General features: G+C 37.4%; 1 protein-coding gene across 1 annotated transcript in view; it reads right to left on the bottom strand.

The window, feature by feature from the left end:
• Positions 1 to 287: 287 nt before the first annotated feature.
• The window catches only part of YWHAZ (tyrosine 3-monooxygenase/tryptophan 5-monooxygenase activation protein zeta), a 39,477-nt gene continuing 22,565 nt past the window's right edge, over positions 288 to 17,199 (bottom strand). The window contains 4 exon segments of the mRNA XM_036755606.1: positions 288 to 1,625; positions 4,841 to 4,936; positions 5,013 to 5,176; positions 6,853 to 6,976. Coding sequence (XP_036611501.1) covers positions 1,566 to 1,625; positions 4,841 to 4,936; positions 5,013 to 5,176; positions 6,853 to 6,976 — 444 coding nt within the window. The 3' untranslated portion in view covers positions 288 to 1,565.

Here is a 17,199-nt window from a genome sequence, read left to right as displayed (position 1 = left end):
TCAGATACCGAAGCCAGAAATATCATGCTATCTTTCCCCACACAACACCCTCCACCCCCTCCACCACCAGAATAGGAGTGTGGTTGGTGACAAGGCAGAAGGAGAAAAGGCTAAAGGTATACCTGACAAACTGGAATATGGGATTAAAATCCAAGGCAGACCATAAGAATAGCAACAAATTCTGCTAAAGAGGGACTTTGGAAGCACAAACCTGATAGTTAACCAATGTCACCACAAGACCATGAGACTTGTAGCTTCCGTAAGTTAGAAAAATGCCATACCAAAAATTGAAGTGGAACATATGATTTTATTCAGACCACCACCCTTTGTTTTAAAAGAGTAACTGAAAATCAGGGTGGTGGAGAGGGGAGTAATGTTTGGAACAATATGGAACACATGGAACTCTTGCCATTTGATAATTTTGTACTTAAACTTTTTTTTTTAAAGCCCATTATATAGCTACCAAGTGGGAAGTAAATCTTCAAAATGTACAATTTCCTTTAGAGAAGTTTCAGAACTAAAAGATATGATTTACATGAAAAGCTGTAGAGAAAGTAGTTGAAAAGTCCATTCATAAAACTTTTATTCCACGTACATCAACTTAATACACATGTTCTTAACAATTATGCTTGGATTGTTCATGAAAATTTCATAAGACATTAAACAAAGCTAGCCATCATCTCAAGTTATTTCCCTGTTAACTATTTTTACAGCACATGCATGTTAGGCAAGTATCAAAAAAATCACAAAAGCAAAAAACCTAAAAAAAGTTAAATACATGGGTTTTTTGTTTTACTGCTGTGCTTGATATACAGTGACTTTATGAATATCAAGCAATTCATTTTTACTGCATCTTTACTTGTACATTTGTTCTTAGGTTGCCTAAACCATTTAAATACAAATAAAATGAGTGTAGCAAAAATAATGAAAGCAAACAGCAGGTAACTTTACAAATAATGGAATGTGAACCGTTTTCTGCCCTTCTCCAGAGTAAATTGACTGGGTTAAAACTTTGTCTTAAGGAACACTTTTGCAACTGCAATCATAAAGGTGTACACGTTGAGATTGTGTATTCCACAGATACACATGGAATGCCATGTAGTATCTATGGGACATCTGTTTCTACCACAGCCATTGAGTGCTCCAACCCTAAAGTACCCACAATAACTACACCTGTGGCTGGAACCAATTATCCCTTTATCCCCCCACCATGACAGACCAATATGTAGGCAGTTTTCTTTGCTTAGACATGGAAGCTGTTTTAACACTGGCCTTGTGAAATCACAATGTACCAAAAGTACTATGCCAAACATGTAAAACGTGTATAAAAATTCCATATCCCCATATTGGCCACCTCAGATGAAAACAGATAACTCCCCAAATGTTAACTGGCTCTACTCCCCTAATATTAAACATAAAAACCACATGGGAAATATAGAAATCCAAATAGAAGTAACATAAACCTGTCATAAATCGTAAACAAAAACTATTTGTGGGACAGCATGGATGACAAATGGTCTACTGTGTAAATTTTAGAATGAGGCAGACAAAAGTTGGAAGGCTGGTTAATTCTCCCCTCCTTCTCCTGCTTCAGCTTCATCTCCTTGGGTGTCCGATGTCCACAACTGATTAAAAAAAATAAAAAAAAAAAGTTTAGCACCTACAATTTGAAAATGTAAAAAAAAAATTCTGCTTATAACTTATGTTTTTCTTCAACTTAATGTCTAAGTAAAAGTAATTAATAACATGACATAACAATTATCACTATCAATCAAGCAGGACAAAGTATACTGCTGTAACCAAGTTAGTACTTCATCAGTCTTCCCAATAGGAAAGACTATTAAAAAAAACCATTTTCAGACATTAGCAGTTATGAGATGAAACTCCTAGAAGTTCTATCATCCCTTTCATCAACATACAGGTTCAATGAACAGTGAGTGCATAAACCTGGAAGTAATGAACAGAGTAGAAAATATATGTGTATAAATACACACACACACACACACACACAGAAATGTGGACCAGAAAACACCAACAGCCTTAAATTAGACTCAGCTGAATAAGATACATAGGGCACAGTGAGTAGAGCACTGGCCCTGGAGTCAGGAGGACCTCAGTTCAAATCTGGCCTCTGACACCTGACACACTTACTGTGTGACCTCGGGCAAGTCACTTAACCCCAATTGCCCTGCCTTTCCCCCTCCAAAAAAAAAAAAAAAAGTATAATCATGCCCCCAAAGCTGCCATATTTTGAGCTCCAGTCTGTACAAGGACCAAGACACTTCATATTTATAAGAACATAATTTCATGTTTACACCAGAATATAATCATAGTTTTAAGGAAAAAACCAAGCAAAACAAAATAAAAAGCTCCAGCTAAAATTTATGGTCAATTCTTTTCACACAAGATATCAAACAAATTCCTCACTCCCCACATGTTAACAAGACCAGAACTAAGGATGACATATTTACTCTAGTTTACCTTACAGAGGGGAAAGAAAAAATGTCAATAAGTCAGGTGGGGAGAGAACTAAAGGATATACATACAGGTATCATTCAATTTTATATCTAATAACAGTATACTTGATAACATTCAATTACAGAACCACAAAAAAGATTCAAAATGAAGGGATTATTCTGACCTAAGTTTCAATTAACTAAGACACAAAGGAAACTTAAGCTCAGTGTTCAATCTTTGTCATGAACATGTAAGACAGACTTACAATAGGGTTTCATCCCTCTACCCTGTGCTCAGATATAGAGAACTGGTTGCTGTAACCAGGGGCCATAATTTGTCTTTAAGTTGGCAGATTAGTAACACAGCGGGTTATGTTTTGTCAAATCTTTATACGTTTTCAAACTGACCTAAAAAAGATTGTTGTGAATTATAACATCAAATAGCCCTTGCCCAAAGGTCATACTGATATGAAAGCAAACTCAATTCCACATAGTGGAGTTCAAGGTCACATACTATGTCTAACTTGATGAAAAGAGATCTTCCAGTTCTACTGGCTACTGTATGCTGCCTCATCTTAGCTGAAAGAATCAATTCACTAATTGCCACTTGATCCTTGGATCAAGGAAAAATTCCCCAAGTACGATTTAGTCAAACATAAGGTTTAGGCTTTAAAAGCTCCTTTTAACTTCCATAAAGCTCCTTTCTCAACTGGAACCTGGATCATCCCATCCCCCAAACATGATTTGTTTTATTGTTAGGGTTGACACTCATGAAGATACTGATAAACTTTTTTGTTCTAAGTCTTTCAGAGCCAGAAGATCCTTAGACAATACATAGCTCTCACCTTATGTAAATCTGACATTACATAAAAAATTCTCAAAGAAATCTGCATTCTAAAAAAATACCTATGTTAAAGTACAGCGCTCTTTCTCCCCCTTCCTGCCCCTTGGCTTGGCAATCCAAGGCCTCTCAACCCTACCCACCCCTTCAAAACCCCTCAAAGGGGGGGCGGGGAGGGGAGAAAAGGGCATACTTGACTTGCAACCTCCATAGCTGAGAGAAGAGACCTTCTGCCCTGCTCCTCCCACCTGCCGGGATGTCTGTCTTCTGTTGGTTACTCTGGGTTCATATGCACTCCCTCCACACCCCACCCCCCTCCATGTCCCTGCCCCTTCTCGCCTCTCTGTGTCCTTGTCTGCCCCACACGCTTTTTTCTTCTTGGTTCTAGCCAGGCCCCCAAGTTCCTAACTTCCGCTCCTTTCTCTGCCCCATCCCCACATGTCCTTTAACTGTGCTGGTCTTCTTTCTTCCCCTCCCCATGTCTGGGGGCAAATTTGCATTATGTAAAAATCACTTTACATAGGTCTGTTACACAGCCTTACTAACTTGGCAAATGAACTAGAAAAAGAGTTAATAGGGAAAAAGGGTCTAAGGAAATGTGAGGGCAAGAAAATATGCAGGGTATATTTATAGACCCTGTTTGAGGGACAGGCTACTGGAAATCACTCTTCATCCCAACTAGGTACTGAGCCTATCATATCCTACTGGCTTTGATACCCCAGTAGAACACTTTGTATTTCTGCAATGGGGGGGTGGGGCCGCAAGACTAATTCCTACGCTACAGATTGTTTTATCATATGCAAAATTATGTTCTGATGGATGTTTTATCTGCTCCACAAACACATTTTTAAAATTTAGAGGTCACTCTCTAGAGGCCAACCAGGCCTTTTTGACGTATGGAACTTTGTGCTACTACTGCACGCACACTTGGTTTTAATATGGCTCTAATGCTATATCTTGGTCATATGCTCTTATCAGTTTTAACCCCTATGAGAAAGAGCTATGAAAAGAGGGTCAACTCCTCCATGCTAAAGACCACTAAAAAAGTTAAGTGTTCTGCTCTAATCAGCAAATGAATCGTAAAGAAACCCCACTGAGATAAATTCATCTGATTTACATATAGCCCAAAGAGTACATTCATCACAAATTATTGAAGTTCATATTCCCCTCAATATACAATGAAGTCAGTTATGACCTCCTTTGTCATCTGTAAATGCTGCTACTTATGCCTACCTCTTTAGCTATTTATCAAATGCATTCCCCTCTAAGATAGGATTTTAAAATGTATACATGAGATTTTAGTATATCCTAATTAGATAACTGAACTATAAACTTAAAATTAGTCTTGCTCGTAAAATTTGCCATTACAAAATCCTAATCAATCTAGAAACTGTTTTAGGACAATAGCTAACTCAGATGTGAAGCAAAGTGAATATCAGCACTTTCATTTTTAAAGTAACCAACCCTAAAGTGATTTTTCTTAACTTTATCAAGCACAACATCATTTTGGTTAATAAGACAATTTTAATGGTGATGTACTTACTGTCAAGTTGTCTCTCAGTAACTGCATTATTAGTGTGCTGTCTTTGTATGATTCTTCACTTAATGTATCAAGTTCAGCAATGGCTTCATCAAAAGCCTGTAACATGAAAAAGAAATTTAATTTTCGAGTTCTAACTGAGTTACTAAATGTTTGCACAGCAAACCAAACTTACTGTCTTTGCAAGGGAGCAGGCTTTCTCTGGAGAGTTCAGGATCTCATAATAGAACACAGAGAAGTTCAAAGCCAGACCCAATCTAATAGGATGCGTTGGTTGCATCTCCTTTTTGCTGATTTCAAATGCTTCTTGATATGCCTGTTGTGATTGATCCACTATTCCTGAGGAATGAAAAAGTTACACTTGTGAACTGATACTTATTTTACCCATGCCTCATGATACTACATATCAAGTAGTAAAGAAGAAGTGATGGTATCATAGAAACTTATTAAAAAAAAAGAAATTCTCACCTATTTTCTTATATTCAGAGTGACCAAAGAGTAATTTAAGGCAGTAACAGTGACTCTAAACTGTATACACTACACTTGGGAAGGGGGAGACAGGCTAGCACTGATTTTCAGCAGCATGGTCAGCTTTTGATAGTTACAGAGTACTACTGAGTTGACATTTTGGGACTGTCATTCTAAAATTTTGTTATTAGTCCTTTGTTTTTTGGATAGGACCAACGACATCACAATATGTTGGAGTCAGGGTAAGGTATGTTTAGCTGTGGCTGATCAGAGCAACAAGAGTTTGGAAGGCTCTACCGCAAGTGTTCTGTTAGAACATTTAGAGTGGAACTGGTTCTGGATTTATACAGTTCACATTTCCTCTATGCTTCTGATTCTGCTTTGTTCATAGAGCACAGTCTGTGCACAGCATGCTATGCTGGGCAGTCCTGTCCCAGTGAGTCTCATGCCTCACAATCGATACTATCACACTACTACACAATTGATACACTCTTCAGAGAGACCTTGAGAGTGTCCTTGTATAGCTTCCTCTGACTTTCACGCTGAGTGCTTTCTTTGTGTGAGTCCTCCATAAAATAGTCTTTAGGCAACCATGTTTGTTATAAGAATTACATGGCCAGCCCATCAGAGTTGTACTCTCTACAGTAGTTTGAATGCTTGGCAGTTCAGCTCTAGAGAGGACCTCAGAGTCTAGTACCTTATCTTGTCAGGTGATCGTCAGGATCTTCCCCTAAGATGATTCACATGGAATCAGTTCAGTTTTCTGGCATGGCTGGACAGATTGTGTAGGTTTCACAGGCATACAACAGTGGAGTCAGCATGATGGCTCTGTAAATATTCAGTTTGGTAGGCTGCCTAATACTTCTCTCCCATACTTTCGTTTGGAGCCTCTCAAACACTGAGCTAGCTCATCATCTATGTGTACAGCCCTGGAGAATATACTGCCATAGCATTTAACATTTCTCCATTTACTGTCAATGGCTCCGCAAATGGATGTTGCAGTGCTGGCTGGTGAACAATTTTTGTTTTCTAGACGATTGTCAGGCCAAAATTAGCACAGGCGGCAGAGAATCAATCCACATCCTCTGCTGTCTCTCAAACTCACCTGTGAACCAAGTCCTGCACCGACTCTCCCTACGCTTTTGGTTTTGGCCTACAGCCTTTTCAAGGCATCAGTGTGGAAGCTGATCTTGATGCCATTTTTGTTCTCCATGCAGAAAACATCTTTGCTGAAGAGCATGGGAACAAGAATGCGTCCCTGCTTCACTTCACTGGTCTCTGGGAAAGTGTGAGAGTACCATCCTTCCCTTCATTTGGAACATGTGTGGGCATGTGATCATGAAACTGGCAAACAATGCTGATGAACTTCTCCAGGCAACCCAATCTCTCCATAAATCTTCCTTCCACAGGCCCTCCTGACAGTATTAGAGATGTATTAAGATGTACATCCATATGTACGCATATATGTAGTTCAATTTCCCACTAAAGCATGCATAAAGCCAGAGTTCAAAATATTACTTATTAGAATATTTTTAACATTGACCTACCTTTCTTGTCATCACCAGCAGCAACCTCAGCCAAATAACGGTAGTAGTCTCCTTTCATTTTCAAATAGAAAACTTTGCTTTCTGCTTGTGAAGCATTAGGAATCAAGAACTTTTCCAATAGAGACTTTGAAAGAAAAGAGGGGGAAAAAAATCCAAATAAGAATAAAGGTTTAGAAAATTAAAAAAAAAAACACAAACCCCTACCTAGAATCCAAATGAAAGATGGATTATAATAGTACGTTAACTACAAACTTGAAGCTAAAGCTAACCTTGTTACTTAATAAGGGACACATTTTAATATGATGTTATTTGTTTAAAGGGCTGAAGAAAAGTACCAATCAGATCAGATATTCATTATTTAAAGCGAAGCTTAAATACATTTCAGAAAGCTTTACCAAGTTGTTGAAACATTTAAACCCGAACAAATACTAAAATTTTATATTTACAGATATTAACATATATAAAAATAGCATTTTTTCCTTTTAGACTTAATAAATGGATCCTTTCCAAGTCCTTAAGTGATCTGTATCTACTGCATAATCAAACTTGAAGATCACAATGTTTTAGGATCAATAAACTTTTACTAAGAGCCTACTAGATAAAAGGCAAAGACTAATGAAACCTATGCTGAAGGAGCTTAGAAACTAGGTTTTCATTTCTAGAAGATATTAGAAGCAACACACAAGAATTTTGACAACAGGGCCAGACATCTGTAAAATGAAGGAATTGAGACAAATGATAAGACTCATCGAATTGTCAAGTGACTTACCAAAAGCCAGATAAAGTACCAATGAAGGACAACCCCAGATGAACTTAGCTGATTCCTAATCAAAAGGATTTGCTAGCAGGGGTCTAAGAGCTCAGAAGGAGAAAACTAAACTACCTGTAGCAGGGAATCAAAGAAGGGAACCTGGAGAGCTTTATGGAAAAGATGATATTTGAGCTGGGCCTTGAAGGATGGGTAGGGTTTTCAACAAGCACAAGGGAAACCTAAAGTTTGTTTAGAGGATGGAGAATCTATTGTCTGATACATAGGGTATATGAAGGACAGTGGGAGGAAGAAAAGAAAAATAGGTAAAAGTCAGTTTTAAAATGAGGCTAAAAAAACTTTTTTTTAAGGATTACTTCGTGGCTTTAGTCACAGTAGATTGGAAGAGGAGACAGGAATATTAGTTAATAAGCTACTCTTACATCCTAGATAAGAATTAGTGATGACTTGAAGTAACCAGAAAAAATGACAAGGGAAAAAACAAACAAACCAGAAACAACTAAGGTGGGGGGAACACTGTCTCCAAAAGGAAGTAAAAACATGGCGAATTAAAGAGTCTTAACCAGCGTATTAGAGAACAGTGATTCACTGGCAGAAACAGCGAGATGGAGGAATGGGATGGAGGAAATTAATATGACTTTAGGACATGCTGTATTTTGAAGGCTGTGGAAAGATATCCAGGTGATGTCCAATTAGCATCTGGAAATAAAATCAGGGCTTGAAACAAATTTGAGAACCATTTGTTAAACAAAGCCCCTAAGACAAAGGCACAAAATCCAAGGAATGAGCCCACCCAAATTTCTTTTTCACTATGTTAACATTTATTTCCACTTCTCTGATAGGTAAAGTTTCCACTAGTCCCTAATGGAAATGGGGGATAAGGAAAAGTGATTAACTTTGGTTTGCATCCCCATCCTTGTTGGCCAAATTGCCACTCATGGCTTTTGCCACTTGCTTCTTAAAAAGACAAAAGCAATCTATCAATCGTTTCCTTAAACAGATGAAAGAAAGATTCAAAAGATGTGATGGTAGGAGTACCAAGTAAAAAACAGCATCCCTCCCTGCTCTCCCTGTTGTTGGTACAGAACCAGTAAACAGAATATTACTTTTGCAAAGTGATTCCATCTAAAACTATGAGGGAATAAAATATACAAGACTCTTACTAATAGAAGTGTCTTTTAAAACTATATTAAGCCTTCTGTTGCATTAGACATAAATTGGAAGCCTAATTTTCATGACAATGAAACACAGAAAGGTAAGATTTTGATAATTTCTAAAACAAAGATGCATATTATATTGAGAAACTTTCATGCAAAGAATTACACAAATATCATATTTCTGAGCTGGAAAAGGCCTTAGCAGATCCAGCTTAGGAGTTCTTAATTTTCTTTGTGTAATGGACTCCTTTGGCAGTCTGATGAAGCCTAGAGATCCTCTTCGCTGAATGTTTTTAAATGCATAAAATAATTCATAGGATTACAAAGGAAACCAAATGAAGCCAACAGAAACACAATTTTTTTTAAACAGTAGAAGCAATATGGTAGAGTAAAAAAAAAAACCAAAACACTACACTGTATTCAGAAATAGTAAGAGACATTCTGGTTCTGGTATTGTGTGACTTTAGGCAACTAAACTTTAGTCACTTAAAGCTCTCTAGACCTTAATTTCCCAAACTGTATTAATACACTCATGTAAGTATTTTACAAAAAAAACAAAAACAAAAAACAAAACAAAAAAAAAACCACTAAATGGTACTGTTTGTTTCCTGAAAATCCTACCATTAGCCCTTGGTTATTTTTCAAAACAGAAGCTTATTCTCCATTACTGATCTTGCATATTTTTTGAATATTTGCTTATCATACAAAGTCAGAGCTTACTTTATTTCTAAATCAGAGTATAGTTTCTACTGCTTCTATAACATTTTGAATGTTTTTCTTATTGAAACTTTATCAAGAGCTCAGCTAACATGTCAGAATCCAGTTGGGGGAGTCACAAGGGAGGAGGAAAGAATATTGGACTGTCATTATAGCTATTCTCATGTTAGAAATTAACTGCTAGAGCACTGCTCTAATAAGCCACGTGCAGAGAGGATTGACACAAAAGAATTTGGGAAATCAGGGAGCTCCTTTCCTTAAACAGTAGGAGAGAAGAAAAGGCTCTAGAGTGCATACACATAAAAAAATCTCTAAGCAGAAATTTGGGGCTATTGTTTTTCAGTCTTGTCTAACTCTTTGTGACCAGCATTTGGGGTTTTCTTGGCAAAGATACTGCAGTGGCTTGTCATTTCCTTCTCCAGCAAATTATACAGATGAGGAAACTGAGGGGCAAACAGGGTTAAGTGATTTGCCCAAGGTCACACAACTGGTGTTTGAGGACACATTTGAGCTCAGAGAGATGACTCCAGGCTGCGCACTCTAACCACTGTGCCACCTACTTGCTCTAAGTTATAAATGGAGGAAGGTGTTCTTGATTAAGGAAGCACGGGAGGAAGTGAGCCTGATGTCAAGAACACCAAACAAGCTCCAGAACCAAGTTGGGACCTGTGGGAGTTACTACAATTTGGCAAAATGCTATGCAAAAAACAAAAGAATCATAGAACCAACAGATAAAAGATGGAGATAGAACAAGAGTCAAGAAGCACTTATTAATAAAGAAAAGGGAAGAAGGAAAGAGCCATCATGGGAAAGGGGGCTTTATAATAACTCCATTGCTACTAACCAGACAGACTGTCCTTTTTAATACACTTCTTCTACATATATATAAATGCTAATATAATAGCTCAATACTTATAAAAGAATTAAACATCCCTAACACAGAGCTAGGAACCAGACAAATTAAAGATGCTTCTAGAATCTAAACTATTATATTATTCTTGAGAAGCTTTCAAGATTGAACCTCAAGATGTGCTTCTGAACCATGGGTTACAAGAACAGAAGGGGATGATAATTATTAGAAGGAACTTTATAGATCAGCTAAGCTAGTTCCATCCTTTGTTTTACAGAGAGGTAACTGAGTCCCAGAAAGGTTAAAATGACCTGATTAAAGGCCCCCAGCAGGTTAGAGCTTGACTATACCCCAGATATCTGGCTTCTAGTCAACCATGTTCCACTTTCAGCATTTATACCTCTTTATGTCTAAAAATGTTGTTTTTTTTAAATCCTGTAACACAAGTTAAATAATAAATAGGCTTTGGGGGCAGAGGATCAGGCAGACCAAATTAAATGGGTGAGTGTATGTGTGTGTGGGGGGGGCACTGCAGCAAAGTTGAGAAAAACCACCTCAAGGGATAATGAATGGAGGCATTTCCTTAATGGTAGATTAATCATACTTTATTTAAGGTCAAATGGATACACTAAATGCCTTAAAACTGGGCTTTGGTATGACCTATATCACTTTTGGTAAGCAGCATGTTAACAGTTAAGCACCGAAACAAAAACTATGTAATTCCCCATGAGGTTAATTTAGGACACAGATTACATTTTTTAAAATATTCAAATTAGCAGCATTCTAAAAATAAAAGTCAATATAATTTTTTAAAGATCACTAGATCTTTATTGTGGAATATGGATTATATGCATTTTAAAATAGTAGTTTAATTGTACCGAGTAAGCATTTAGCACCACTGGAAGCAAGGCATGTGCTAAGTCTGGGGATATAAAAATGACAGTTTCTCACTCCTTTAAAAAAAATTCTGTCTCCCCTCACTCTTTGTTTATATTAAAAGAACAAGGGAGGCAGGGGGAGAAGGCCTCCAGTATAGTGGTTATCTTCTATTTAGAGATCTGTGGCAATACATGGACAAGAATCACACCAGAAGGAATGTTTTGCAAAGGGGTACCCCTCTTCAAAAGAGCAGGGCAGGCGGGCATGCCCACATCTATCCAAGGATTCATAGGGAGCACCGCTGTATCAGCTCAGTTTGAGTGAAGATGATTAATCTGGAGATTTTGTGAGTTTTGAGATTATCAGGACAGTGAGCCAGCTGAGGTCTTAGAGTCCAAAAATCTGAGTTTATGATGAATTTTGCAGCCAGTCCCCAGCATTGATGCTCTGAAAAGCAAGCAGTGAAATGACCCATCCCAGCTGAGATGATGATTCACCTGGCAGCTTTTTCAGCATTTGAATGTGAACTTGGTGGGATGCAAGGCTATGGAGAAACTGAGCTCCCTCTCCCCAGTGACTCAGATCATATAGAACAATACTGTCAAACTCAAATAGGAAAGGGGGGTGGGACATAATCCACACATAAGGATCCCTGTGAGTTCCCTAGTGACTTGCTTTGAAAAATGTAATATTATCTGTGTTTTAATGTATTTTTTATTTACTTTGCTAAATATTTCTGAATTACTTTGGAATTTGGTTCAAGCCACACTGAGGATTCAAGTGTTGTGGGACACATGCTGACACCTTTGATTAAGAGATCCCCAAAGTGCTAAGGGGAAATGTTAATGTCAGTTCTTGCCAAGTCTTCAAAGTAAATATCCCTTTATAAATATTAACTGAAGTTAATCACTGAAAAGGGCGGGGAGAGAGGAGAAGAGAACTCAGAACAGAGGCTTGAGTCAACACCTTGAACCTTCAGAGTTAATCCTAGGAACCCTGAAAGATGTAGCTAGACTGACATGAGCCTTTGCTACATTTCATACAGTAAATTTTAGCTCAAACTTTTAGTTTGAATTTACATTTTTTTTTCTCAACTAAATGTACTCCTTGTGAAAAGCAAAAAGTAACAATGCTCCAAGTATTTATTGGTAACTGAGGGATTGAGACAAACACACTGGTATAGTTTTTAGCAAGGTGGGTGACAAAGGAGAGCGTCAATCTGAAAGAAATTTGAAGAGAACACTTTTAGTTTGCGGGAGAGAGAAGGGAAAGAAATACAGAAAGACAATACAGAAGTAATAGCATTTGAAATGAACCTTGAATTATAAAGAACTTTTATGTTTAAGCAAAGTATCCTCATAACAACTCTAGTGAGATTAAATACTACAGGTATTATTCTGCACTATATAAATGAATGAATGAAGAAAGTTTATCAGAGGGAGATTCAAAACAGGTCTAGGTCTCTCTCCTGACTTTAAGTTCATCACTCTGCAGTATCCCACACACTGTCTCAAGAAAGGAAGATTCTGAAAGGCAGGGAAAGATTGAAAAAGAATTGTATTCCAGGCATAGGGGACTGCCATAACACATGTGAAGACCAGCATAGTTTAATTTGGCTGGAACAAAGTGTGTGAAAGGGAATAACGTGAAATAAAGCTGCCAGACACTGAAACCAGACTTTGCTGGGTCTTAAATATCAGGCTAACAAGATCATATTTCATCCTAAGGGTAAATAGGCTGCTCAAGGTTTGTGAGCACAGGGGATGACATAGCCCTATTTCTTAGGAAGATTATGTTGGCAGCTATATGAAGGATAAACTGAAGAGGGAAGACACTGTCAAGTTGGGACATTAACTGTATGCTATTATAACAGTTTAGGTGAGAGATGATGAAGGCCTGAGAACTACAGTGGTAGAATTAAAAGAACTTGTAACTTATTTGCTATGGGGGTGAAGAAGACGAAAGAGTAGAATGTAACACCAAAGTTTTAAACCTGACTGATTAGAAGGCTAATACAGTTATCCAGACATAGGGAAACTGAAAGAGCATTTTGAGGAATTCAGGTTTTGGACATTGTGTAGTTGTAGTGCTTGGTGGGTATCCAGGCACATATGGTCCAAAAGGTATACATAAAGAATGTGAAGTTCTGGGACGCATAACTATGGAAGCAGAGTAAATCAATAAGAATAAAGAAGAGAGCCTAATAGGATCTTGAGAATGTGAAATGATGAAATTCCAAGAAACCAAAAATAGTCAGATAAGCAAAGGTTAAGAGACATAGGTAAAAGAGCAGTTAAAAGCTCATGGAGGAAGAAGTTAGTACTTCCTCAAGTGAGAAAGTTGTTGAAGGCTGTAAGGTCAGAAATAGGTGAAGACAAAACCATAGCATTTAGTAATTAGGAGGTCATTGGGTTATCTTTGAGAGAGTAGTTTCTTTCAATCAAGTCAGGGAATCAGAAGCCACATCATATAGAGTTGAGAAGTGAAATGAGTAGGCAATAAAAAGTAGAAATAACAAACGTAGACTATTTTTTCTATTAGTGCAATACTAAAGGGGAAAAGATATTCGATACTCAAACCATAATATCATTTATGTAACTAGTTCTTTAACAATTAAGCTAATACATTCTGGCCCATCCTGTGTAACTAACCAATGTCCTCTCACTTAAGTTCAACGTGGAGGATTCACCCCTGCTGTGCAAAGGTCCCTTTCTCATTTTCTGATGTCATGAGTTTACTAAGCTCACAGGTTGTCCAGACAATCCTGTGCTCAAGATGTGACCAAGTCCATTTTTTTATATGCCTTTGATAACTTATCCCTCATCTCCTCTTTCATAATATATTATCAGTAATGTGCTACAGACTACTCATAACTACCATAGCCCTTTTCCATTCCCCGTTGAGTGAACTTCAATTAAAATCTTTCAAAGACTAACATTTTATGACTTGTGCTACACAACTGGGAGAACATTGGCATAAAAAGATCCTTTTTTTGATTATTAATAATCAAGTATTAGTAGGTTAGTTATTAGTAGTTTTTCTTTTTTATTTCCTTATTCAAAGCCCAGTCCTTGTGAATGACTGAGCTGACCAGACATTCTCAATCCTGGGCAGGATCCCACCAACTGGGACAGCTTATTGCTGATTTAAGGGTAAAGAAATCTAATCTAAGTGAATGCTGGCCAAATGTGTTCAACTTAAGTTGTCTGGATGGAGATGAGTCTCTTCGTCCAAAAGCATTTACATGATCCAAGTCAGGTACCCAGTCATCATTAGAAAAGGCCCACCTCTCATTATAATACCCAGTCTTTCATTAATGGTTAACCAATTAGAGTTGATTTCCACTGTCAGGGACAACCCCTTTTCTAAAGGCATTTAAACATTCAAGAGAACTCATGTGGAGTCTTTGGTTATCAAGAATCACTGACCTCAATTTATTATCTGCTAGCCTAATTAATAAACTGATTTTAATTACCCAAATCTTATTATTGATTATTAATTACCCAGAAACTCCCACACTTCTTACTCTTCTCACTAAGATCTTTTAAAAAAAATTTTCTATTTCCCAAAGCCAGCTTCTCTTCCTGTTCAATTATGTGTTCAACCACTGTCTAAGATTAAGACACACACACACACACACACACACACACACACACACACACACACACGCTGACAGACTCTATAGGTTGGTCATCCAACTGCACACTGGCTGGACAATAGGCATTTATTTATCTACCTGATTTTTTATTCCCAGGATTACAGTAAGGCCAAGTCATATGACTTTACTTTCACTTAGGAGAGTTTCAGGCTTTGATGCTCCTATTCAAAACATCATGCAAATAGGAGGATCTAGAGGACCTTGACATCTCATGTAGAAACTACATGTCTCTGTATTCTCCCTGGCTTGAACGATTAGAATGTTGTAATATCAAGGGATTTTAAATAATTTTGACATATACCTGGGAGATACTATATTGTATAGCAGAATTTGAGACGTTTTATTCTATGAAATTAAAAACTTAAAAAGAAATAGTCAAACTAAAGCACGGTGTAATTTTATATTCTCTGCATCAGTTTGGCTTGAGGAAGAGAAGGAACTTCTATATAGTGAGGAAAGAAACACACAAATAATTTTAAAATAAATTAGGTTAAATAAAAAGGAAAAGTTCAAAGTACTATGAAATATTCAAGAAGGGTACAAAATCAAGAAAGGCTTTATGGAAGGCAGAGTTGCAATTTGAAGTATTTAGACAATATGTTCTTTTAGCCGTGGCATTCTGTAACATCTCTATCTCATTTCTCTAATTTTCATTACTTAGTACAACTAACCAAATACCTACATAATTATTTCTCTGTAAAGAAATCTTTATTTTCAGTTAAGTTAATCTATCAATTTAATTTTAATAAGGAGACCCATGCTATACAGTTCCCTGCTTTTATTCAATAACTCAATGCAATGAACAGACTATATTTATCAAGTACCTTGAATGTAAAGGGCATTGAGGAATGAAGGTAGTAAAGATACGAAACTTAGGCAAGTGTCTGCAATCATTGCTCTACTAAATTTAAATCTAGTAAGACACAGATGACTATGAAAACACAATATTGTATATAAACGCAGAGACTTGAGGAAAGCGTTATTGTATCCAAGGTGGTGGAAGAGGAAGAATGTGGAAAAGATAAGGTAAGAATGAATGACTGAGATCAGGGAGTACTGCACTATCTGGAAGAACATTTTCATTTGCATTTTACAAGTTATGGAAGAATTTGGGTGGAAAGGGGAGAGGGTGCTGGAGAAGGTGGGGTAATGAGCATTAGGAAAAGTGTGAACAAAGGGTATGGAGGTAGGAAAGTGCTACATTTATTTCTTTTAAATTTTGGCAGGGGGATGAGAGAGGGGAGAAAAGAGCATCCCAGTTTATCTGCATCATAAGAGTTCATTCATGGAGGAAAGTAAAAAGAAAGTACCAGAATGAGGAAGGCTTCACACCAAAGGAGTTTGAACTTAATTTGCGCTTGAACTTAACTGGCACAAAAGACCTGAGCAGAGGAGATTTTATCAGATTTGTAAGATACTCCGTTGAAGATGTAAAGACTGGAATGGATAGTGGGCAGCAAGGCTTTTTTGGGGGGGTGGGGGGGGAATTACAATAGCCTGCAAGGATGATAATGAGGTACTAGGTAGTAGCAAATGGATAAAAGACAAAGATGGGAGACTGCCAAAGTGAGAGCAACAAAATCATGTAGTCCAATGCTTATCATCCAAGAGACAGTTATTAAAAAAACCAAAACAAAACAAAAAAAACTTGCCAAAGGCCACACAAGTATTGAAGTTTCAGGACTAGATTTAACCTGACTCTCCAAATTGAGGATTCTTTCAACTACCCACTGCTAATACTACCTAACAAATCTTTAGAAACTCTGGTTTCTCAAAACTGAGACTAGGGATCAGAATCAACAATAATCCTTGGTTTTTAAACATGGAAGACAAGGATGGTAAAGAACTTCAAGATCATGCTAATGGATTGGCTTAATGGACTACGGATGGACTTCATGGTGCAATAGAGCAATGAACTTTCGCTTCAGGAATAAACACTACCTGAAGATCTTTCTGGACTATCTCTGACAATTTTTTTTTGGTGTTTCTTTGAAGGTCTCCAGGTGAGATAGAAACACACTATCTCCTGACGTAGATAATCAATTCAACTTCCAATAAGCTTTCCAATAAGTTCTAATTTTTCAGATTTTTTTTTCCCATCAGCAGAACTATGCCTGTCTGTAACCTCTACCCTGTTCTTCTTAATAAACAAATACGTAAAAAGTGACAGTGAATGCTCACGATCAGGTTTCTCCCTGAGGGAATCATAGTACTATACGTACATTCTAAAAGTAGAGTCTGCCCCTAAGTTTGCAATACATTTCCAGGCCAAAGACAAATCCACTGAAGTAATACTGTGGAGCCTGGCTTTTAGATG

Source organism: Trichosurus vulpecula, chromosome 1 (assembly GCF_011100635.1).
Source record: "Trichosurus vulpecula isolate mTriVul1 chromosome 1, mTriVul1.pri, whole genome shotgun sequence".
Taxonomy (NCBI): domain Eukaryota; kingdom Metazoa; phylum Chordata; class Mammalia; order Diprotodontia; family Phalangeridae; genus Trichosurus; species Trichosurus vulpecula.
The sequence above is the reverse complement of the archived record's forward strand: the minus strand, read 5'-3'. Positions and strand labels throughout refer to the sequence as shown.